The sequence below is a fragment of the Quercus lobata genome, chromosome 2 (genome assembly GCF_001633185.2).
Source record: "Quercus lobata isolate SW786 chromosome 2, ValleyOak3.0 Primary Assembly, whole genome shotgun sequence".
In the NCBI taxonomy this organism is placed as follows: domain Eukaryota; kingdom Viridiplantae; phylum Streptophyta; class Magnoliopsida; order Fagales; family Fagaceae; genus Quercus; species Quercus lobata.
Genome location: NC_044905.1, coordinates 74,992,967 through 75,019,507, shown reverse-complemented (window position 1 = coordinate 75,019,507; position 26,541 = coordinate 74,992,967). Strand labels below are relative to the sequence as shown.

Below are 26,541 nucleotides of genomic sequence, written 5' to 3'. Positions count from 1 at the left end.
AAAGTTAGCTTATATATATATATATATATATATATATATAGAGAGAGAACAAAAGGTTAGCTTTTCAACCAACCCAAACATAAAAAAGGGGGGAAAAAATAACCATGCAGGATTTTTAGGACTTCAAATGTAATTTAGTTTTAAAAATAAAAGTTTTGGGCCCAATTATAAAATGTAATCCATATATGCCTAGTCCAGCCCAACAAATTAATAACAAAATGACGCGTCACAGTCTTTGTTGTCTTCTTGGGTTGATTTCTGGCTTTTGTGTGTTCCTAGGTGAGTACTTGATATCGTGGAAGTGCAAAAAGCAACAAGTTGTCTCAAGATCATCTGCCGAGTCAGAATACAAAACCATGACCAGTGTGACTAGTTAGATAGTATGGTTAATTGCTTTACTTAGTACTTTTGGTCACATACACAAACAACCAACTTCTCTCTACTGTGATAGCAAAGTAGCTTTATACATTGCTACAAATCCAGTATTTCATGAGAAAACCAAACATATTGAAATTGATTGTCACTTCATTAGGGAGAAAATCCAAGATGGAGTGATCTAAACATTCCATGTGCCTACAAGACATCAGCTAGCAGATTTGTTCACCAAGCCTCTCAGCCAAAAGCAATTCTTGTATCTCTTATCCAAGATGAAATTAATCAACATTTACAGTTCCTCTTAAGGGGGATTGTTAGATGATGTGTTGTAGTTCTACAATGTAAAGATCAAGAATTGATAGTTTTGTAAATATGCCTAAACTGCAAGTCGTTTGTATATAGGTGTTAAGCTACTACATGTAGTTGTCTGTATAGTAGAATTAGTTAGGGGTAGATGACAGTTGGCATTTTCCTATTGGTTAGTTGGTTAGTTAGTTATTATTGAGGTTCAAAATGTTAAAAGTATCAAGATCCAAGGCAAATGGGCCCTCAAAAGTAAGGAAGGCCCAATCCATGAGCCAAGGCCCATTTAAAATGGGCAAAAGGAAGCCCAAGCCCATGAATGAGTAAGCCTTGGGCCTTAGAAAAGAAAGGAAAAAAAAAAAAAAAAAGCAAAGGAAGTTTGGCCCAGCCCTCTGTAAAAGGAGCTTCCAAATGGCCCAGGGAGAAGAAAGGGACTGGACCAGGATACCTTGGAACTACTACAGCCAAGGAGTGGATCTTCGAGAAGTGCAGGAAAGAATCAGCTGGGATTTGGATAGCTAAAGGAAGCATGCCCATGGGCACAAGGAACGAAGAAAGTTATGTCCTATCAGCCGCCCACAACTCAGAAGAAAAGCTTTGGAAATAGATGGTGACTTAGGAATCAACACCTGATGAAAGGAGCCTAGTACCTCGGGAAGAGCAGGAAGGTGAACCATAAAGGAAGGTGGTTAGAGATCTTTCAACATGACAGTGAGGAATCTACCTATTTGAAGAAAAAGGACAAAGGGTGAGGCAGCCAAAAAAAGGCTCTGAAAAGTCTCTTTAGAAGTTTTGGGAAAAGGAATAGAAGCCAGCCCTATTAGGACCCCCCAAAAAAAGAAAGTCAGCTGGGGACTTTTGGAGGGTAACCTCAAAAGAAGAATGCAATGAGAAAATAATAAAAGGGTTAGCCACCAATGTTGCTGACACAACATTGGTTCTGGTACCCAAGGCAGCAAAAGTAGGAAATCAATGGCCTACTAAAAACCCTAGGAATGTACTATAAAAGGAGGATTAAGTCATCAGCAAAAGGCATTCAACAACTATTAATCAAAGCAAAAAAAGAGCATTAGAGAGACTCATTAAGCTTCAGAAAAATAGAGAGAAGAGAAAGGCATTGTAAAAGATCCTGTAATAAGTGCTTAAGGATACACTTGGATTTAAGGGAATTCAAACCTCACAAGTCTTAAAAGCCTACAAAGAGCTATCCAAGTCTGTGACTTTTTAACTTATTTGAACCTCGTGGTATATCCCAATGAGAAATAGGGTCTAATGTACCTTAAAAAAAAAAAAAAAAAATTTAAAAAAAAACCATAATATAATGACACATCACTCTATTTTCTGAGGATCCCTAACGTTTTTACTTGCATTTTCTTAATATTTTTTTACCATTCCTCGGCCACTTATTTTATAATATGTATATGTTTGCATGTATGAATGTATATGCGTTGTAAAGCCCATGTTTTGTGCACAACTTGGTTCGTAATCAGCCCAATATAGCTGCAATGAACCAAACCCAGTCCACCAACCAACAAACATGGTTATCTTGGGAGGCCCAAGATCCTTATCATCATTTGGGCTTAGGTACTGTCCAAAACAGGAACCCACAGTTATTTAGTTAGTTCTTTTCCCGCCTCTCTGTTTCATATATTAGAAGCAGAGCTTGTTTATTGTATATATGAATTCATACACATTCAGATATTTTCTCTCTCTCATCACAGAGTTGATTTACACCATTGATGAAGCTTAGTGTGTGCATGAATTCTAACATAAAGCTTGGAGGCGTTGTTGGTGGGTTTCTTGGTTGAAGAGAGCAACAAAGGGTTGTGATTGATGAGCCATGATGGGTGTGGGTGTTGACGTCGAAACTGTAGAAGATCACTGGTGATGGAGTTGTGGTTGTTGCAAAGGAGGTGGTGGCCAAAAAGTAGTTGGCATATTTCCAAAGATTCTTTGGCATTGTTTATTATTTTATTTTATTGGCGGAAACATCATTTTGGGCCCTATATTTTGGTGTCATAGTCAATCTGATCCTTACATTTTGAAAGCGGTCAATTTGGTCCCTACTATTTTCAAGTCACAGTCAATTTAGTCCCTGTCGTTAGATGACTAATGGAATCTGCTTAGGTGGCAAACAAAATACACACGTAGTATCAATTAAATTAAAATATAAATAGTCCTTCCACGTAAGCCTTTCCACATCAGCTTCCACTACTATTAATCCTATGTGATTATCACATGACCCATTTACCATCGAGACATTCACTCACCCTCAAACACGATTGAATTCAAAATATCCAAATTAAAATTCCAAATCCGTAACCCACAATGAACATGAACTCCTTCACAGCCAAATCTTTACTCACCTAATCCCCACAATCAAAGTTCCTCTCATCTTGAAGACTCCATTGGTGATTCCAGACCAAAACCATTGATGAACAACTCTGTAACTCACCCATGTCCATAACTTGATTACTGTGCTTTTTGAAGAGATAGTTACTTGTGAAGGGACAAATCAAAATTTGATGAACGCAACTACTAAGTAATGGTGATGTCTCAATTTGTTGAAGTTTTAAAATTTCTGCCACACTTGTTTGAAAGGTAATGGTGGTGTACTTTCAGTGTTTAGGATTTCTACCTTCTTCTTCCTCCTCAAACTCAGGCCTCCTCTTCTGCCAGAAAATCCTCTACCTTGAAAACCTCAACATCAATTCCCACGAAGTTCTCCAACTCAACCCAGATTTCCATTCCTCCCCACTCTCTTCCTTCCACTCTGTCGAGCAATGCCTCTCTTCCTTTGGCCTCACTCGCTCTTCCCTTGGTCGAATTCTAGACATGTACCCACAACTCCCAACTCTACCCCACCTTTGATTTCCTTCTCAATGAGGTCTGAATCCCATTTCTTCACATTCCAAAGTCCATAACTCAATGCCCCAGAATTTAGTTTCCAGTGTCCCAAACCAATTAAGACCCACTTTCTCTTTTCTACAAAACTTGGGTTTTGTGGGTCCTCATTCAATCACTTCTCACACCGTGGTGCTATTGGTTTCAAGTGTGGAAGATACTTTGGGGTTTTCTTATGAGGAAGTGGTTAGTACGGTGATAAGGTCACCTGGGTTGTTGACTTTTAGTATTACAAATAATTTGCTCCCCAAGGTGAGGTATTTCTTGGAAGAAATGAAAGGGGATATAGTGGACTTGAAGATGTTTCCTCAGTATTTTTCGTTTAGTTAGGCGAGAAGAGATTTGGCCATGAAGGAGTTCATGTTCATTGTGGGTTAGGGATTGGAATTTTAATTTGTGTATTTTGAATTCAATTGTGTTTGACAGTGAGTGAGAAGGTACGTGGGTCATGTGAGAGATAGAGAGTCAGGTGAAATTAATAGTAGTGGAAGCTGACATGAAAGGGCTGACATGAAAGAACTATTTATATTTTAATTTAATTTATGCCATGTGTGTATTCTATTTGCCACCTAAGCAAATTTCGTTAATCATCTAACAGCAATGACTAAATTGACTATGACTTGAAAATAACAGTGACTAAATTGACCGATCCTAAAATATAGGGACTAAATTTACTTTGACACCAAAATAGTGTTTCTGCCTATTTTATTTTAATAAAAGGTACGAGTTTTTAAAGTTATTTTAATAGGTGATGTCTTAAAATAAGAGATGTGATGTATGGTAAATGGAAAAATTATATGTTAAAATAGATAAAGCAATTTTTTAGAATATCAAAATAACATTTTTTTAGCACAATTGATACTGACACTCTAATAATTTACTTCGTCCAAAGAGTACTTCGTCAAAAGAGTAATGCTTAGAAATATAAAAATTCTTACAATTTTTACTGCAACTCAACATGAGTTGTCTTTCTTTTTTTTCTTCTTTTTTATTGCTTCCCATTTATAATTCCAGATATCTGGTGTAATGTCAAATGTTGTACCCTAGGTTTCATAATGGGCCACATGAAACACAAGCAAACAAGACCAGGACGCACCTTTCTCAGAATCTCACTGGAGAGAATATAATAAGCTGCTGTCAGCTCAGCTGTTGACCAATCTTTAATTCTCTACACCCATTATTCATGTATTTCATCCTCATCCCCACTATTTCAGTTCCAATAAATGCTGCAACACAGCCCTTATGGGAAACAACTAAAACTGAAGAATTAGATGCCTCCAAAAATACGGAAGTAAAAGCATAGAAATACATTGAATTGAAACAAGAACCAACCCTTCCCTGGACTACAGAAACCTACAATTGATCAAATCACATTCAGATTTTGCTTGGACCTCTATTCGGATTTAATTTGTAAACTATTACGGAATCTAGCTTTATTTTTTGGATAATTCCATGCATGACGGATTAAGAACATAGGAAAGGAAACTGATTTAAAAAAGAAAAAGAATGAAATAGGTTCACTCTTCTCCATTTCTTCTTCTGCGTTGTAAGCTAATACATAGGGAAAAAACAAAGACTTAGGCACCGTCTGGTATAGTTGTTTAATAATATATTTTTAGTTTTTAAATAATATTATACGCATTTTTACCCACTTTTTCGCTAATATGTATTTCAAAAAAATACAAACAACGTTACTAAAATAACCTTACCTAACGGCCCTTATTAGCTTAAAAGATAACAATGTTTCAGTCTTTCAGACCAGATGCAGTACATAATTAGCAAGGAAATGAAGCTGACCAACAGTGGAGGACTAATTGCTTAAAGCCTGCTTGAGAATGGTAAAACTAAATCTTGAATTGCTTTGATCCCAGTAAAGTCCAATCTCATCAGCTTCCTTCAGGCCCCTCCTCCTCACAAATCCCATATTCCAGTTTTCAATGAGTACATAAGTCCCATTACCCCACTGTTTGAACAGCAATTGATGTTCGGACTTGGTATCACAATCCCAAACAGCAACTCGAACCCCATTATTCTTAATGTTTTCAATGCTTGCTTCCCATTGTCGCAAAATATGCTTCTCAACCAAGTATTTTGGTAACAAGAGCCTGGACTTTACGACGTTAGTATCACTAAATGTGATCCTCTTCCTGATAACCCAAGGATCAAATAAGCCAACCTTCAACTCCAATGACACACCGTTAGGCCCTTCTCCTTCTTCAAGTTTCATTCTTTTGATTGCGCGAGCTGTCTCTGACAGAGAGAAACTGACCAAGTTTTCACTTAATTCCCTCTCTGTGGTGATGCAAGAACCATAACCCAACTTCAATTCTGTTGAAACCCCTTCAGATTCATGATGGGCAAAGACATTTTCTTGACTGACTTGGAGTTGGCCATTCAAGGTAAGTTCTTTTTCTGTAATTTCAGATGCAGAACTCATCGGATTCATGGCTGATGAGGCTTTGAAGTTAGGTTGAAAAAAATAAATAAATAAATAAATAAAAAAAGAAGAAGATAGAAAGAAAGAAGGGTTGCAGAGACCAGAAAGTTTGTTGGTTGCTTGGGAGTTGGAGGTTTGAGCATTAGGAATTATAGAGGATATATGTGGGTTTGAGGAGGGCGGGACGTATGGCAGTATGGCTTATGGCTTATGGCTATATAAAGAGACGAGTTAGAGCCTCTGAGGCGAGGTTTCTTTTGGTGCTGTTTTTATGGAAAATTATTAGCTACTCTCAAGTATCATAAATGTGTAGTCTCCCTTCTCACATGAATGGTGGGTCTCATCATGAATTAAATTAGTGGGACCAACTATTCATGTGAGAGAAGAGAGTATACATTTATAGTAATCCGGAAATACACAATAATTTCTTTGTTTTTATAATGTGTTTCTTATAAATAAAAAAGAAAAGAAAAAGAAACCCATTATGATTTTGTTATAAAAATGATAAGGAGTTAAAGGTCAAGTCTATGGTTAATTACTTTTTTATAACTAATAAGGGGTTCTTTGGTAACGTTTTTCTAGTAAGGTTGTTTGTATTTTTTTAAAATACGTGTGGATGAAAAAATGAATAGCAATATGTATAATGTTGTTTAAAAATTGAAAATATATTGTTAAACAACTTTACCAAACAGGGCCTAGGTATTTCATTTTTCCAAGCTATCAAGCTATCAACTTGATAAGGAAACGAGTTAGAGCCTTTGAGGGGAGGTTTCTTTGTTTTGGTGCTGTTTTTATAATGTGTTTCTTATAAGAAAAAAGAACCACGTTATAAAAAAAAAAGCTAACACATTATCACTTTTTTATAATAAAAAGTTAAGGAGTTAAGGTCAAATCTATGGATAAATTTTTGACGAAAACACCACTTTGATCCCTACATTTTGGGGTCACGGTTAATTTGGCCCCTACATTTTAGTAGCAGTCAATTTGATCCCTGTTATTTTTAAGTTAGAATCAATTTTGTCTCTATCACTAACTTACTAAGGAAAATACATATGTGACAAATGATTTGTCTTGTTAGGATACACATGGCTAATATAATAATATATTTAAATATTTAAAAAACCACCTAAGCATTTTAATTTAAAAAAAAATCCATTTCAGAAAAAAAAAAAAAAAAAATGAAAGATTAACTAGAATGCACTGATTAATAACTGAAAGATATCTCGTCTATCGTTGAAGGAAACGAGCATCTCACGCCAACCATTGGTCCATTTATACATCTTCCAATCCAGCACCATAGGGATGAAACCCAATTTTCCCACAGTTTTAATGGACTCTAGCATCTCTGGCCGACTAATAAGAAAGCATAGTTGCATCCCTCTAAGACCTTGATATCTGTGCTTACCAAATCTACATTAAATGCTTGAAGACGAAAAGGGATTGAGCTTGTACCAGTAAGAGCGATTTCAATCGCTTACCGTTAATCTTTCAGTTTTTTTCTGAAATGGATTTTTTAAAAATTAAAATGCTTAGGTGGCTTTTTAAATATTTAAATATATTATTATATTAAGAGTAAAAATTCATATACAAACTATTTTATAATATTTTTACAAAATTTTGATGCGGCCAACTTTTATTAGTTTTCATTTAGGCCCACCTTTAATATTACTTTTTTATTTATCAATAATTACTCACCATATCAGTAGTTTGTAAAAAAATTTGTAAAATAGTTTGTATGTCTAATATTATTTTTATATTAACCACATGTGCGCTAACAAGACAAACCATTTGCCACATAGACATTTTCTGTTAGTAAGTTCACGGTAGGGACCAAATTGACTCCAACTTAAAAATAATAGGGACCAAATTGACTGTTACTAAAACGTAGGGACTAAATTGACCGTCACCCTAAATGTAGGGACCAAAATAGTGTTCTCACCTAAATTTTTTATAACTAATAATAAGTCTTTCCATTCCAAAGCTATCAAAATTCAAAACTTTTAACTAGCATACACACAAATGTCAACATGGTGCCCTGCTAAAGGCTGGAACCTTTCTATCACTTCAGTCCCAAAAAAAATGGCTGGAACCTAATCTAATAAACAGTCAAACTTTCATAAGCAATGCCAGATTGCATAGTTGCAACTGGCAACACTAGGCATCTTTTTGAATCGTCTATAATTGTACGTTCTATGAAAAACTATACGAACATAAAATAAATAAAAAAAAATATATATATATATATATACACACACAATTTTTGCCACAAGTATATAAATTCTGCCACAACTCACAAAAGTTGTGTACTTTTTTGTGATCCTAACATTGTTGTTCTAGGAGCAGACCTTCTACCTTAAAGTTTCGTTTGGAAGTTCATAAGGAAATAGAATTGAATGGAAAAGAATGTATTTTAGCAAGGGAAAGAAATGAAAAAGAAAGAAAATGAATGGAATTAAGTAACATTGTTTGAATATTTTAAAATAAAATAATGCAAATGAATGGAATGTAAGTAATCTTATTTGGAAGTAACATAGAGGGAAATCAATGAAATCATTTTATGATAATATTATTATTAGACCCCTTATTTTAAAATAAAGTGCTGAATATGCACAAATCTTTCTATTTCATTCCATTATTTCCTCCCAAACGAGCACTAAAAAAATATGTACAAATCTTTCAATTCACTAAACACACAATAAGAATAAAATATTCCTTGCTATTGTAAAAATCTAATTTAGACAATAATACTTTTTGAAGAAAATTATAATAAAATAACATTTTAACTACAAGAAATTTGGAATTTTAATCTAACCATGTCGGACAAAAGCACAAAAATCTCGTTCTATTTAAGGAGATTCAAACCCTCTATAGTTGGCAAAATTAGTAAATCCGTATAGACCTTCTCTATTGACTTATCTCTTCTAAGATACAATAGTTTGATGGTTCGTTATATGGCTCGGAATAACTTTATACAAGTAATTGAGCCCAAAACTACACCAAAGGAATACCTTTCTTTGAACTCTCTCAAGTGTTTAAGCTTATGCGAAGCTTCAAATCGTAATTACCTTTTGTAGATTACATAGATATTAACATATATTTCTTATTCACAATCAACACCATAATGTCACAATAGTCAATACGAGGCCTCTCTACATTACACTTTACCTAGTGGTTAAATCGATCATCAAAAAAACCTAGTTGTTAAATCTAACTAAAATAAAAATAAAAATCCGGTTGAAATTTGGGTGATTTATTTATTTCGTCGTGTCTCTAGATTTTCTCAATAAGAATTACTTCATAAAGTAATACTTGAATTTATTGCGGAATTTAAGACCGACCCAATTGGTGTTTTACCGGGAATTACTGGGATTTTGCTTAAATTTGAAGGGGCTTTTCTTTATTTTCTGATCTAGTACTGTATGCGTTACAAATTGAGTTGTGTTCTGGGGCAAAGTAGTAGAATTGGTGTTTTATTCATCATATTAGTCGTAACTCGTATGAGCATTCTCATCAAATATGTCAAAAAATATAGTATTTAGCATCTTAAAATACTACTTTATCTATTTTAATACTCCACTTTATAATACACCCAACATAGAGAGAGAAAGAAAAAATAATAATAAAAAATTTTAACAACTTGCTACAATAAGGTGTCAAAGATGACACTCCACTGTAACAAAGATGTCAAAAATTTTAAGAATAATATGCTTAATGTGAATGATATTTTAAAGGAATGACAGCTAAGATTATGATTTAGCATTTTTCACATTTTCAATGTGAATGCTCTTAGTTTAATGCGTCTCATATCGATGAATTTTGCCCAGTCTAAGTCTTTCGCAAGTCACAACAGCTGTCAGCAAATTGTTAACAGATTTCGTACAGGATTTTCCAGCGTGAAAATTGAGAATGGCATGTCTGGAATCTAATAAGTAAAAGGGCGGGTTTTCTGGGAATTACCGAGATATAGTTATTGTTATCATTGTTTTTTTTTTTTTTTGTGGTAAATATTGTTATTATTTTTAATATTTTTTAAACCTATCTGTAACGCGCTTCAAGGTCTGGGCGAGGCGTCGTCTTCGGTGCAAAACATTGTTGCTGGAACGCTCCATCTCGCAAAAGGATTTAGAAATGTTGCTTTTTCAAAAGGCTAGGAAATGCGGCGGCCCACTTGTTGGCCCAACAGCAGCTAATGTTGAAAATTACGTTGCATGGCTTGAGGAATGTCTTAGCCACGTAGAGTTTGCATGTAACACGATGTATCCTCTTTTACAAATAATGAATAAAAAGTCAAGTCTTCTCATCCAAAAAAAAAAAAAAAATTGACATCTCTTTTACATTCGATTATTCTGATTTGTTCTCTCTATTTTGCCTTGTTTTGTATTGTCGCAATGAGTTTTTAGAACGCTATGGATTCATTCCTTTGTTGGTAATAGAACATAAGCTACGATGTTGGTAATATATATACTTGGCCAATTCAAGCAATCCGTATAACGAGGCATGGTGAAGGATGTAAAATAAATATATAAAGCAACTCTAAAAAGCCTCTCTTTGCCACAAGCCAAAAAATTCCTCTCGTGGCTAGGTGCTCTTTCATTTTTATTTGCTAAGAGAAAAAGATTTTATAAAAATACAAAGCAGTGAACATCAAGGCAATACCAAAGAAGAGGACTCGCTGCTATCCTCAGAAATTACATCAAGAAAGGCCTTGGGTCCAGAATCAACATTAAAACTACCCCAAAACCTTTGTTTAAGAGACTAGGTAGCCAACACATGAGGAGCACGATTTGTCTCTCTGCATATCCATTTGAAATAACAGTTAGGCAAATTTGCAGACAGGGAAAGAACTTTAGAAATGCAGCTTTTCTCCATGGAAATTGCATTGCTCTTCTCACCTAACCATGATCCCTATTGCATTTAGATAAATAGATATCCTTAGTCGCGGACCATGCAAATATTAATCTCCTTGTCCATTTAATTCTCCTGGATCTCACTTTCAACCCTTAAGGTCCACAATATGATAAAGAACATTAAGTTGAACTTGTTTTGTAAACAGAGTTATACTGTTGCATATCAACATTCTTGAGCTTAAATGCGTTGTGCTTCATATGATATGGACCTTACCGATTAAGGGAGAAGATGTTGTTTGAAACAAATAGTGTTTAAACAGATATCATTTAAACACCCTCACACTTTCTTTTAATTTTGTTTTTAAACAGATAGGTTTAATCGATTTTATCTTTTACTTTAATTTTTATCATGAAATGAGTTAGTAAAGTTTTAAACAATTGAAAGTCTTTTAGTAGGATAGTAAATCATTGGGCAAAAATGATGTGGTCCGAATCTTATAATTTTTCCTGCCTCACAACACAAAAGAATGGCAGAGATATTAATCCATGCATGCAACAGAAGGGTGTACTACTAGTAGTTGATTTGATTAGATTAAATGAGAATAATGCAAACAACTCAAGGCTTATAATTAACAATCCGAAAAAAGCATAAGGAATTTGGGTTCCCTCTGACAATATATCCTCTTAAAACTCTTCCATACAAGGGTTTTATACTTGTATTTCACCCAAAGATTCACTACATGAATATGATCACAAGCCTTAGCCACTATGAGGGCAGATCCAGTTGAAATTTGACTAGGGAAGTCTCATCAGAGAAGCGAGAAGCCTAGGTACTGCCATTTTTTTTTTTTTTTGGATAAGTAGTGCCATTGCTTATATATATTGGCTAACCAACAAGCAAATTAGAGTAATCTATACTATAGCTAAGTACCACGACTGATTGCTAATTGTAGTTGTAGATGTATATAAACCAACATATTGCTGAACACTGCATGCTGAACTGGATTAGAAGAGAATGTAACTTTGTTGCTTATAGTTTAGCTAAATTTTCTCTTGATTTAAATTGTATTTTAAGTTGTAATTTTTCTGTCTAGGGAACAGTGAAAGAGGGATCTTGATGCTACTTCTTTTATTGCTTAAGGAAATTTCAGTTTGGTACCAAAACAAATCCCACTCTTGCTCAGGTTAACAAACAATGGGAAAAAAGCTTTAATAACATATAGTAACATATTTTAATATATATATATATATATATATGAAGGAGTAATTGACAAAAAGCAATTCTTTTTTTTTTTTTTTTTCAACAAAAAGCAATTCTGATATGTTAATAACTATGTAATAACAAATAAAAGGATATAATTTATGTGCTACTTTAGAGTACTATCTGTTTTTTTTTTTTTTTTTTTTTTTTTAGCACACGTCTTCTTGGACATCTGCAATTACTACCTTGGAACCTATTTGACTATTGTGACATTGACAGAATTATTACCGTGGACAAAAAGCAATTCTTTTTTTCTATTTATGTGCAGGCACGCACCTCATCTATTGCAATAACTACGTTCGCATTGGCATTTTGTGTGTGTATATATATATATATATTTATAAATGAGTTGTGTTAAAACCTCAACAACTTTTTTGACAATTTTTTTTTGTTTTTTTACAATTTTATCTCATTTTTTCTAGTTTTATAAGTACCACCGTTTGGTGTCTTTTTATATTTTTTTCACCACACTTGGTGCTTGTTAACATTTATATATATATATATATGAAATGGGTTCAAGTTTGCACATTTTTTAAACCATTGGATTTAAGTAGATCTAATGGTAAAAAAAAACCCCATTAATGTTAATATTCTAATTGATCTCATTTATTATCTCTTGTTTAATACATTCCATACTTATTTATAAACCCAAAAATATTTATAACACAACTATTGCTTTTAGTGTCTATACGTATGGATAAAAATATAGATACCTTCAAATCAATCTTTGTCCTGATATTTAGAATTTAGACCTAATATATGTAAGTTGTACAGAGTTCACATTTAAATTTTAGTTGTTGAGATTGTGCAGTTCTATATTGAACCTCACAGAGAGTTAATAGACTTTGAACTTGTTCATGACAAATGAATGAATGATAACCAAGTGTTATGAGATTTAAGGTAACTAATGAATACTAGTGAATTGGGCTTATCCTTCTGCCAGGATCAGTGACGAAGTAAAATACTAGCTCCCGGCTGTGGGTTTTTTTTTTTTTTTTTTTTTTGGGTGGCTACCGGTGACCTATCCATGGAGGTGGAAGAGCGGTGGAGGCAAAAGAGAGAGTGTTCTAGAGAGAACGTGGAGAAAGAGAACAACTAAAAGAAATAGTTGTGTTATAAATTTTTTTAGGTTTAGAAATAAGTATAAAATATATTAAATGAGGGATAATAAATGAGATCAATTAGAATATTAACATTAATTAATATCTTTTTTTACCGTTGGATCTACTTAAATCCAATGGCTTAAAAAAGGTGTAACTTGAACCCATCTATATATATATATATATAATAAAAGAAGAGTAGAAGGTGGAAAAAAATATCACAATTGAAAAGTACATACTAAGGGTCTGTTTTGGATAGAACTTATTTTGCCGAAACTGAAAATTAAAAATACTGCAGAAAAATAATTTTTAAATGTGTGAATAGTGCCGTGGGACCCTTTTTTAATGAAAAAATTGTTAAAAAGTGAAGTTTGTGGGTCCGTAAACAGTGCACAAATGTACTGTTCACGGAAGACTTGGTCAACAACTGCGGCTGGGAAAAAAAAAAGAAAAAAAAGAGAAAAGAGAAAACGCGCGCTTGAAAAACGCAGACGCCAATTAAGTCCTATCCAAACGTATACTAAGTGTGCGTTTAGCTCCAAATTAAAAAGCCAACTTATTTTACTATTCAACTTATTTTTGCTACTATTCATGGGCCTCACTACACTTTTTGATATTATTTATGAGTTTTACTGTACTATTTCAGCTAACTTTTACCTTTATCTACAGTATTTTTAGCAAAAAGTTTTTAATTTTAGCAAAATAAGTGGATCCCAAACAGACCATAAATAATACATACCAAATGTGTTAATATTATTGAATATTGCACCACCGCGCACCCTTAGTCACTCCACAAGTACAAATACTTGTGGTATGTAGGAGGTAAGGGCCGAGATTCAAATTTTCAAGAAAAAACTTCACATACATATACACTTTGTTTAAGTTAGAATAAAATTTCTATTTTGTATAAAAAAATATTATTAAATATTGCGATGGTTGTGATTTTTGAAGGACCCATGAGCTTTTATGAATTTTTTGGCCTATAAATATAACCCCAAAAAATAAAAGTTTCTTTTCACCTAACTAAATAATGCGGCTCTTATTCACAAAGCTCATGTGGGTTCTACAAAAATCACAATAAAAAAGTCAAAATAGTTAAAGGGTTTAAACTAATGCGAGAGTATGGTAATTGGTAAGTCAAACTACATGACTTGTGTACACAACGTCACACTCTTGGCGAGTACATTGGTGTGCATACGCTTGCCAACTCAGTGAGCGGTCCATCTCAACCATTGCTGGCATTTGTTCTTATTATGTTCTAAATTTGCTTCCTTCAAGATGTTTTTTTGTGAAGTAGTGAGAATTAGTTGTGTCCAAATGCAAATGGGTCTCTATATTTATAGACAACCCACATGCACTTTTGAAAACACATAGTTTTAAAAACCGGTAAGGTTGAAAAATCGAAAAAAAGACTGGTTATCGGTTTTATGGTCCGACTCTGGTTTTATGGTCCGACTAGAGTCGAACCAATAGTCGAACTGATGACGACATAAATAATTTAATTAATTATTTTCAAATTATAAAAATCTAAAGTACAGCTAATTAGTTATCTGTATATTTAAGTTTGATAATATTAATAAGTTTTTATAATTTTAATAATGTTAATAATTTTATGCCCAATTTTTATAATAAATATTATTTAAATATTAAAAATAATCTACTATATACATTCACACATTGTTAAAAGCCACCAAGAAAGTAGTACATAAATTGTGAAGCATGATAATACTGAGATCTTTTTTTTTTTTTTTTTTGAGAATAAACGGTAAAAATTTATTCAAAGAAAGTAAATGATCTCATACGGCTAGGGTTTGATTCATGAGTATAAAAAGCAACACTTTACTACTTCAATGTCGCCACTCTTCACAAAAGCAACATTTCACAAAAGTCAATAATCAGTCCTCTGTTATCTGATTCTTTAAGAAAAAAAGAAAAGAGTAAAATATATGGCCACACAATTTCAAATGGATTGAGGCTAATGTATGTATTAATTGTGGTCTCTCCTCTCCAAATCCAAACAAGCCCGAGTCTTTCTCTCACTTTATGTCTATGGGTCTATTTTCCCTCTTTCTCTAAAGATTTGTGACGCATGGGTAGGATCACATCTCCAAAAAGTAGCTTTGAGGGGGAAAAAAAATGAGACTGAGAGAGGCATGAGCGTTTTTAGGTTAGTTTTGGTTTTCAACCCAACCGGCCAATAACTGATTCAACCATACCAGTTCTCAGTTTTACGATTAAACCAGCCAGTTCCTGATTATTTCCAATTTTTGATTGATTTTCGGTTTTTAGTCATAACTGGACCAAATTAGTGACTGATTCCCGGTTGAACTGGTCGGACCGGTCGGTCTAGTCCAATTTTTAAAACTATAAAAGACGTATTTGTTAAATGAGCAAATATATCTAATTCAAGAGTTACAATCATACTAAAAAATTATATCCCTTTATTGAAACAATATTACATCTACAAACTAACATAATCTACCAAGTGGAGGCTATTGCATATGTAAGAGTACACTACATTATATGGTGTGATCACCATCACAAATATATACTAACATTGTGCATGGGTTAGATTATAAAACTTCCTACCCAACATAATCCATAGTACCTCTAAAAGCCAAATCAATTTACACAACATGTAAGGATTATGTTATATTGGGTCTTATTAGAAATAATGAAATAAAAAGGTTAGATTTTCATTCAACTATTTAAGTGTATTTGTAACATCCTAACCTAATTGCATGATTAATTTTATGGATTTATATACTTAGTGTTATATTAATTACTTTAAGTGTATAAGGCTTTGATATTTTGATGTTATAAAAGGTTAGGCTCCGTTGCCATACTCATCCTGTTACTTTTTTCTCTTTGTACTCTTATGGTACCTCTCCCCTTTCCCCTGTTTCCTAAGCTAGTCTCATCCTTTTCCCTCACCACCTCCTCCCCTTCTCTGGTCCTCATTTGTCAACCCTCCCTCACCCACAACTCATTTCTCCCGTTTATTTTTCCCACAATCTGACCCAATCTTCTTTCACAATCTAACCCAAGGCTACAAAAAAACCTCCACCATGGAGGTGTTCGATCTAGTATCCCGTACAGAAAAAATTTCATGCTAGGATATCAGACTTGAGCTCCCTCCAAACCAAAACATGAACCCAACACTAGACCTCACTCTTCTAGCCAAACTATACACCACCAAAAATATCAATTTCATTATGGTCAAAGAAGTAACACAAAAAGCTTGGAAGCTTGCATTCCCTATGAAGGTCAAGAAGCCCAGCCAAAACATCTACATATTTTCCTTCAGCCATGAAGTAGACTTCCATAAAGTTTACCACAAGCGCCCATGGTCTATTAGAGGCAGCCATTTAGTCCTGAAGAAGTGGAGCCCAAATTTATCTTGCCAAGAAGTGGACTTTTCGTCGTCGACTATTTGGATCCAAATTCATGGGCTCCTAGGCCTCTGGAGAACAGAGGACAATCTAAAGAGAATAGGGTCTAAAATAGGCTCCGTAGTTTAGTTTATGTTGATCTGATAGGAGACTTCGGCGATGCATGGAAAAAATTTATTCGGGTCCGAGTCGAAGTTGACATATCCAACCCGCTTCTTCATGGCGTTCTCCTCCCCCGCCAAGGTAGAAGTGATTTATGGATAAGTCTGAAGTACGAAAAGATCTCAAACCTCTGCTATCAATGCGGCATCATCGGTCATGACAAAAACCATTGCCTCGCTGAGCCTTTCCGACTATACAACTCCTCAGGTAAGCCCTTCAAAGCTGTAGGCCATTGGTTGAGAGCAAGCAACGATGTCATCCCTCTAAGAGCCTAAGGGATGGTACTGCCATGCCCGACACCACAACTTCCTCTAGCGCCTAGCCTTCCTCCGTCGCAAAGGAGTATTTCGCAGTTGAAACCACCAATCCAACACACCCAGACCACCATAACGTACACAAGTTCGAACCCCCTACCACATGGCCACCCACAAGTCCCCAGCCTGTACTCAGCAATCTCGAGACAACAGAAAAGGACAGCACAAGGAATGTTGACAAGGTGGCACCCTCAGATTCTGTACACACAGCACCTGAGACATACACAACGACCTCTCACGCGCCTAGCTCACTTGATAACTCTCCCACATGCAAGTTTATCCTTTTAACCCCAATGACAATCAGGCTCACTTCCCTAACTTCTTCAAGCCTAAGCCCAACACATGCACCTAGTAACATCACCCCCCCTTCCCATCTGCGCCTCTCAACCCAATTCAAAGCCCCACACCCACCACACCAAGCCCATCCACAAACAATTTCACTTATGTCAGCCCATCTACTCCCATTGTGAGAACAGATAGCCCACCCTTTAACCAGCACGATTTAACCCTCCCACAGCCCATCCATGATCCCACAACATAATCAACGTCCACAAATCCCTATAGCAACCCTATCACTCAACATCCCCTCTCATCCCCGAACCAACAGAAGTCACCGCCTCCCGCTTATAGCCAAAAAAGAAAGATATCCAGGCTTGATCCAGAGTACTTCTACAAAAGACTAAGGAAAGCAATGGAAGGACCTGAGCCTGTATATTTCGACCCCAACACTATCACCTTCATCCCAAGATCGAAGCTTGAGCTTTTCTTCCTTAACGAAAAGGAGAATTCCACCCATGGTGAGTGTCTCTTCACCCCACCTAATGTCTTTACCCCTAATTGCACTCTCAATTCTAACTCTACGGTCGAGGAGGCGGGCCTTATCATGCCCCCAAATTCCCCATGAGGATACTCGGCTGGAACTGTCGAGGCATATGCAACGCCTCAACAGTTCGAGCCCTTAGGGCTCAAATAAAAGGCACTAGGCCGGATTTTATTTTCCTTTCAGAAACTAAAGCTGATGTTAATTGTATGGAATATTTTAAAAGTTATTTAAAGTTTGATAATAAATTGGTGGTTGAGTCTAAGGGTAGAGCAGAAGGCTTATGTATTCTGTGGAAGAATGGCTTGTCGATAAAAGAAATAGAGTTTGACAGGAATCTCATAGCAGTAAATATCTCTGATTTGGTTACCAATTGGTTGTTAGTATGCTTCTATGGACCCCCTTATCTCTCCAAGAAAAAGAAAGCGTGGGGGAACCTATTTGCTCTCTTAGAAGCCCACCACGGCCCATAGGCTTGCATCGGAGACTTCAATTTCATCATCAATGATGAAGAGCAATGAGGGGGAAAAAGGGGGTACCTCGGCCATAAATTATCTCAAGGAGCTGTTGTTTGAGTGTAATGCTATAGATCTCGGATACTCAGGGAACAAATTCACTTGGGCCAAAGGAAAATGGGGAAGCACCACTATCAAACGTAGGCTTGACAAAGGGATTACAAGTACATCTTGGAGACTGGCTTACCCAAAAGCCACCATTGCTCACCTCAGAGCCATCAAGTCAAACCACACCCCCATTCTCCTAGATACAAATCCATCAGATAGCTTTGCCCACAAACCATTTCGGTTCGAAGTAACTTGACTTAGAGATGAGAGTTGTCACTCTGTGATAGACAAGGCATGGAATATCGAAGCATCAGGTTCCGATTTTGTAAAGCTTTACAAAAGGCAAGCCTCAACTAGAGATGCTCTCCGGAAATGGAATAAGGAAGTTTTCGGCCAATGTCAGGACAAAATCAACAAGCTTATCCAAAAAATCAAAGAGCTTCAAGAGTCACCACCTTCCCATGCCAATGAGGTAGCTGAACAAGCTCTACAATCAGAACTTATAGAATGGCTTCTTAGAAGCAAGATCCTTTGGTGTCAAAAATCAAGGGAGCTTTGGCTCAAGCTTGGTGATAAAAATTCCAAATTTTTCCACCTATCCACAATTATCCGAAGAAGAAACAACAACATCAATGCCATCAAAGCGGACGACGGATCTTGGATACATGACCCAAAGCAAATTGAGGAGCTCTTTGGGAATTATTTTTTCAACCTATTCAAAGAAGAAGATATAAGCTTCCCTGATCATCTGGAACACTTGATCCTACCCTGCATCACAAAGGATGAAAACAACATTCTAAAGCAAATCCCATCCCCAGATGAAATTAAATCCACATTATTCCAGATGCAAGATTTGAAATCCCCTGGCCCCAATGGTTTTCCAGTGTTGTTTTATAAGAAACTCTGGCCTACCATAGGCAACGATGTAATTAAGGCAATGACATCCTTCTTCTTAAGAGGCTCTATGCCTAAAGAGGTAAACAACTCATTAATCGTTCTCATACCTAAGATTACTTATCCTACATCTGTTAATCATTTTAGGCCCATTAGCTTGTGCAATGTTGTGTACAAGATTATCTCTAAGAATCTTGTCTCCAAACTCAAGCCTCTCCTTGACAAGCTCATCAACCCCCACCCAATTGGCCTTTATTCCCAACAGATGAATAGCCGAGAACCAGATTATTGTCCAAGAAATTGTTCATAGCTTTAAATCCCGGAAAACAAGTTCGGGTCTCATGGTGATCAAGCTCGACCTCCAAAAAGCGTATGACCGAGTCAATTGGAAGTTCATCCAAGCCATCCTTCTCCATTTCGGCTTCAATGATACCTTCACAAATTGGGTTATCTCCTGCATATCATCTGTCTCATTTGAGGTCCTAGTTAATGGGGTTAAAACAAAGAGTTTCAAGCCTAGTAGAGGACTTAGGCAAGGTGACCCTTTGTCACCTTATCTCTTTATCCTGGGGCAAGAAGTTTTATCCAAGTTGCTTGATCATGAGCTTAGGTCGAATAATATCTGTGGCATCAAAACAAGCATCTCTGGCCCAACCATCACTCATGTCATGTACGTGGACGCCGTTGTGCTATTTACCAAGGTAACCAGGGGAGATGCTTCAAACTTGGTTCAAGTATTGAATAAATATTGTAGCTGGTCAGGGCTAGCCATCAACAAGAACAAATCCGGAGTGTTCTTCTCCAAGTACACCAAAAGCCCCACTCGAAGGGCTGTCAAAAGCATACTCCAAGTAAGAAATCTGAAAAAGGATGCAGTGTACCTTGGTGGCCCTGTATTTCTCTCAAAAACACCCTCCAAAGACTTCTCCTTCCTCCAGGAAAAACTTAAAGCCAAGCTTATAGGGTGGAGAAGTAAAAACCTGTCTTGGGCTAGCAGAAGGACACTGATTAATTCAGTAGCACAAACTATGTAAAATTACACCATGTCCACCTTCAGTATCCCTACCAAAGTATGCAATAGACTCGACTCCCTCACAAGAAGGTTCTGGTGGAAACCGAAGCAGCAAGATAGCAAGTTTATCACTTGGAAAGCTTGGGATTATCTTTGCAGCCCAACAAAAGAAGGTGGCCTCATGTTCAAAAAGGCCAAAGACATCAATAATGCTTTACTAGAAAAACTGGCTTGGATGGTTGTAACTATAGAAGATAGCTTGTGTATAAAGATCTTGAGATCAAAATACAAGGTTAAGGACTAACTGGCTTGGCATCCATGAGTTGTTTACCCCTCCAGACGCCCAGGCTATCCTTTCCATCCCTATACCCATCAAACCGAGGACTGACAAGTTGGTTTGGATGCCAAATTTGAAAGGTTTTTTCTCTGTAAAATCAGCTTACAAACAAATCGTCTCCCAAGACACTACCCCCCATATTATGGAGTTTGACTAGAAGTTGTTGTGGAAGCTCAAAGCCCCTGAAAGAATTAAGATGCTCCTTTGAAGAGTTGGCGTTAATGCTCTCCCTACAAGAGACAACCTCATGATCAAAATGGGGGTGGAAAACCCAAATTGCTTGCTCTGCAACCAAGTAATCGAATCTCCTATACACCTATTTTTCAAATGCTTTGCCGCCAAAGCCATATGGTTTGCCACTTGCTGGGGATTCAAGTCTGATCAGGTTCCTTTGCATTCCAATCTTGACATGGTCAAATTAATCCTCAACCCCCCACCTTCTTTATGCCAAGCCCAAGACCAGTGGATTGTTTCACTCTACATGGCTCTCACCATCAAGGAGATATGGTGTACCCGAAACGATATTCTACAACAAGGGGGAAAGGTAGACCTCCTTCAATCCATCAAAAGTATTCTCTCCAATCCCACGAATTTTCCATCATCATCTCACAGCCACAACCATCCACACCAGCCCCACCTGCTATAAGGTGGTCACCCCCCCACCAAGCTTCATCAAGGTCAATACAGATGCAAAGATTTCAAGTAGCTTCATCAAGGTCAATACAAATGCAGAGATTTCAAGTTCGCACTCTACTCTCGCTGTCATTGCTAGGGACTCTCAAGGTGCTGTTCAAAACGTCTGGGCCAAAATAGCCCCCAAGTTCTCGCCTCTCCACACAAAAACTATGGCGCTGCAATGGGCAATCCAGCTAGCTACTCAAGAAAACTGGAGCCATGTCCTGTTTGAAGGAGATTCCAAGGTCTGCTTTAAAGCCGCTACTGCCAAGGAGCCATGTAATGCACAAGCTATATCCCATTTTGTCACAGATATTAGAGACTTAGCTTCTAGTTTTGTCGTTTGTAATTTTCTTTGGGTCTGTAGAAGTTACAATGCAGCTGCCCATTCTGCTGCTCAATTCGCTCTTGCTTCCAATATGTCTTTCTTTTTCAATTCGGCCAACCTTCCTCTCTATCTTGTTAAAGTTTGTTTGGAAGAGGCCCCCCTTGTACTTAGTTTTTCGTTTTATGAATTGAAGTTTATCAAAAAAAAAAAAAAAAAAGGTTAGGCTTTGTTTTTAAAAATATAGAAAGAAGTTTTTAAAAGGTAAAGGATATATGTGCATAATTATTTTATTCATTGGGCCTTTCTAGAATATAAGGTTATGGAAGGGTGGTAAGTGTAAATTTTGAAAATGTATATAGGTGAGTCATCCACCCTATTACCCTTAGCAAGACATGTGCCCCACCCAAAACATCCTCCCTAATCTTTTCTTTGCTGCACCAAATTCCATTTATTTTGTTTCTCTGTTCTTTTTTGTTCTTTCTTTGTTCTCACCAATAGTTGTCTCTCTCTCACCAAAACCATAGATATCTCTCTCTCCAAGAAGAAATCAAACTCTTACTAAAATTTCAGCTTCAGTTGTGGGTAAGTAAATAAAATTATTTTCTATTAAGGGTAATTTGATAGTGTAATTGTTTTCTTTAGTTTCCCTTCTATATTCTCTAATTTGATTGTTAGAAGTTGGAATTTGTGGTTGTGTTAGCAATTTGAAAGATTGAAGATATTATGGTCAATTGGATGCCTATTAATGTATTCTAACATGTATAGTATAGGTATAAAGATACCTACACGAAATGAAGGCCATTTGCAATTATTTGATGATTTTGTAAGAAAGGTGTTAAAGCTGTCACTGTGATAGATTCAGTGTTTACAACATGAAAAAGCTGGATCAAATCATATTCTGTAAATTAGGATGTTAGGAGTAGTTTTTATGAATTTTAAGACACACATGGTTGTAATGGAAGTGGCCTCACAACAATTGGATCAACATAAAAATAATGGATTAATTTTTAAATTGAATGAAATTCTGTTAGGAGAGATTTGAGTATGTTATCTTGTATGAGTTTTATTAAATCATGGTTTCATGATTTAACTCTGAAATTGATATGGTATCTACTAGACATCCAAAGGAGTGGCTCTGTAAAATTGCATGAAAATTGGATGTGAATGGTGTTGGAAAAATACATGTTTGTATCGCATATAAAACATACGTAGCAGAAAATTAACGGATCTACTTCATTCGTAATTGATAGCATGTACAATGTAAGTTTCAGAATTTAAGAACAAGAAAGCGTACCTTAGTGCAGTGAAATTCAAAAACAAAAGATTAGAAGCATTCGGGAACACTTTCAATCTTCACTCCAATTCCACTTAATGCCCAAGAAGTGTGGTCTCTCAATTAGTTTCCAAGGAAGAATAAGAGAGCGGCTTACACTCACATACAAACTATTTCATTCACTTATGAAAACTCTTATAAAAATTTTGTATGTTTCTCTCCTTATATTTAACTGACTATCTAATTGGATTAGCCTTTTGAGCCATTCCAATTGGGCTTTAGTATGTGGCTTGGAATGGGACCAAAAGGGAACAAATAAGACTCTAGCTCCAATGGGCCTTGGAATTTTCTGTCAACTCTTGACAAGTTCAAAGTTACCATTAATTATATTTAATACCACTATAAATATAATTTCACTCTAAGTCTTATTAATAAATTATATCTCAATACTTTATTATACATGCATTAAAATATTCATAGTAATACAAAGTCATGAATGTTAATTGCCACTTTGAAGATTACTACATCTTAATCCTTGAGTACCCGGTTTAATCCTTTAAGTTATTTATCATATATTTATGAAATCTAATTTCATAAATATATAATTTAGTAATTCCTTATTAAAGTGGTTGGGCCCAACACTCTGAATAACCAAACTCATTAAACTTATCTTAAGGGAATATTTTATATCTCCGTTAAGAGATTATGAATTCCATCTTGAGAATATATATTCCATCAACATTAAATGCGGCTGCCCAACATACTGAAGTTTTAATCGTGAGAGTTGATGTAAATAAAAGTCATGAGATTTATTATTCATTTGACAATCGTTAGGAGAATAATAAATCTCACAGCGGTCCAGTTCAATATGTCTTAACTCTTAAAACATATCAACATATCAACTAGAAGTCTCCACTTCCATGATCAAGATAAATCATCTTAGTTAATATGTTATAGTCTTCACAGCTAAAATGCCCAATTTCATCACCGACTACAAACTAAAATTCTAAATTTACAAAGAACTTGTGATTTATATCTTCTGTGACTAAATCACATAAATCACTTACTATGCATCTCATAGACTAAGATAATGTCTCATTAGTTCATTTATAAATAGTCTCATATAATTAAACAATTTAATTATTTATGACATGCCAATAAATTGGATTTTAGGGCATAAATCCCAACAAATGGATAGCCCATTTGTATTTTATAAAGGAGTTATATGCTGCTAAAATAAGCAGTAAACAGTAAATGATATACCTAATTTTGAGAATTTAATTCTAAAGTTAGAATAAATGTTTTGAGTTATAAATTAGTATACTTATCTTTTGGTATGTCTGGATGATAGATAAATTCTGCATGCCTTGGTTTCTCTATAGTTTGGTACATCATGGGTTTAATGAATGTATCTTGTATTTGGGGAACCTTTGTGTGATGAGAATTAAGATTTTCTTGAGTTGAGAGTTAGGTTGTGATTCATGTATAAATTTATGTACTTAGGAAGATTTGTTAGTAATAAGTTTTGTTCCTTCATTTAGGTTACGAGAACAAGAACATTGATACTTGAGCTCCTCTTATACAAATCTCTCGCGTCTTCTGTTTTCAGGCAAAGGATATGTGACATGTGCGTTTGATAAGTATAAGGATTGTTTAAAAATTTTATTATGCATTAAAACCTTTTAATTAGACCTATTACATATAAGCATGATTTAAGTAACGATATATGTTCGTGAATTGTTGAATTATATATATACGATAATTTTATTATATTGATGCTATTACTTATATCACAAACATAATATTTAAAAATGAAATGAATATGCTATTATTATGAAATATTTATTTAAAAGCATAATTATTAGAAAAATATAGTTTTTGGGTTATTTTATTGTTATGATCTGAACTCAGCCAGTAGGGGTTATAGTACTGGCATTTCCCTGGAAATATTAATTGGCTATTATAAGTGGTGAGGACTCTACTATACCCGCCCTTGTTAGGAATAACCAACTTGTGGAGGATGCCAACCGACTCCTATGGTTGATGATCTGATCACACCGAAAGGGGTGTGATAATTTCTGATATGATCTTGGGATTACTTAGCATTGTGGGGAATGCTGGATGCCTGGCACAATGTGCTGGAAGCCTCTTAAAGTTGTGATAGATTTACAATTGGACTGACTAATATATTATGAATGAGCTATTAAGCTATTTGGAATTTATAAGAAGGGTATGATGGTAAGAAATGTATGTTGAATGTGTTATAAGTCTGATGGAAAGTCTATGATAAAGTATTTTATAGTTTATTTAAAGATAAGGTTACTGAATTATGTTTAAATTCCTTATTATGTCCTTTTTATTATTATATAAAAGGAAAATGATGTATTTTCGTATGAAAGTTCACAAGTTATTATTAAGAATAGTATGAAGATTATTTTATCAAAACTAACATATACATAAAATATTTGATTTACATGCATTCTTATTAAATGCTCATGAAACTTAAAACCTTACTGGGTTTCGCATCTCACCCTATTATATTTCAGTTCACAGGTTCTTTCCTAGAAGCAATGAGAGTATTAAAGGTGGTAAGAAATCTGTGATTCTCGTTTGTTAGAATGTATATTTTTTTTTTTTTTTTTTTTTTTTTTTTTTTTTTGTACAGTAGTTTAGCTTTTTTGTTATATAGGAGGAATCAAGATGTACTTGATCCTTTTGAGCACAGATGTATTTCGAAACCTTAATTTGTTTTGAGCCCCAATTGTATGTCTTTGGGATTAGGCTTGTAAATAAGAATTTTGCTAAACATTTAGTTATGTAATATTTACACGAATATCTTAAGTTACAACCAAGTTGTAATATTGCAAAGTTCAAAATGAAAGAAAGTTTCAAATTTTTTATCAATTTTGTATATTATGGCTTTTATGCAAGGAAATAAAAAGAAATACAAGAAACGATTTTTGATAAGCACCTTCAACTTTAGTTGGTTTGTGTTAACATTAAGGTAAACTTGATATTAACACGTTAGTCGTGCTCTAAATTCTGAAGTACAGGTTTGGGTCATGACAATATTACTTAATAAATGAATAAAATTTACACAATCAAGTATAATATTCCAACTTCATTAAAATTAAATCTTACACTACCAAAATATATTAAATTAAATTCTGTTAAAACTATTTAAAGCCAACCAACCCAAACTTAAAAAAGGGTGAAAAAGAAAAAAAGAAAGAGAACCAATCCAACCCATCAACATACCAAAAACTAACCTAAAGCATTTTGGTTTTATTGGGATGGATTGGGTTTATCATACAAGAGTTGTAGGACTTCATTGTCTCAAATATTTTTTTTGGCCCAATCATACAATGTCATCTATACGGCCAAAATGGCCCATTAGCATTAATTTTTGAAATATTTAGCAACAGAGCACTGTTTCGGAAATAATTAGGGAAGTACCACTTTTTCCGAAAACGCCGCTATAGGGCCCGAAAACGTCACTATAGGGCTTAAAAAACGCCACTATAGGGCCCCTTGAACCTGTTAT

At 35.1% G+C, this 26,541-nt stretch overlaps 1 protein-coding gene and 1 pseudogene across 1 annotated transcript; one reads left to right on the top strand and one right to left on the bottom strand.

Annotated features, from left to right (window-relative positions):
* The first annotated feature begins 3,282 nt into the window (after nt 1–3,282).
* LOC115970714 lies at nt 3,283–3,912 on the top strand (annotated as a pseudogene).
* Nucleotides 3,913–5,392: 1,480 nt separating this feature from the next.
* LOC115970705 (B3 domain-containing protein At2g33720-like) lies at nt 5,393–6,028 on the bottom strand. Its single transcript, XM_031090295.1, has one exon. It carries the CDS (start codon nt 6,026–6,028, stop codon nt 5,393–5,395), a length of 636 nt encoding a protein of 211 aa, XP_030946155.1.
* Nucleotides 6,029–26,541: the final 20,513 nt, after the last annotated feature.

Coding starts and splice junctions, on each gene's coding strand:
- LOC115970705 (XM_031090295.1), bottom strand. CDS start 6,028: ATGAATCCGATGAGTTCTGCATCTGAAATTACAGAAAAAGAACTTACC.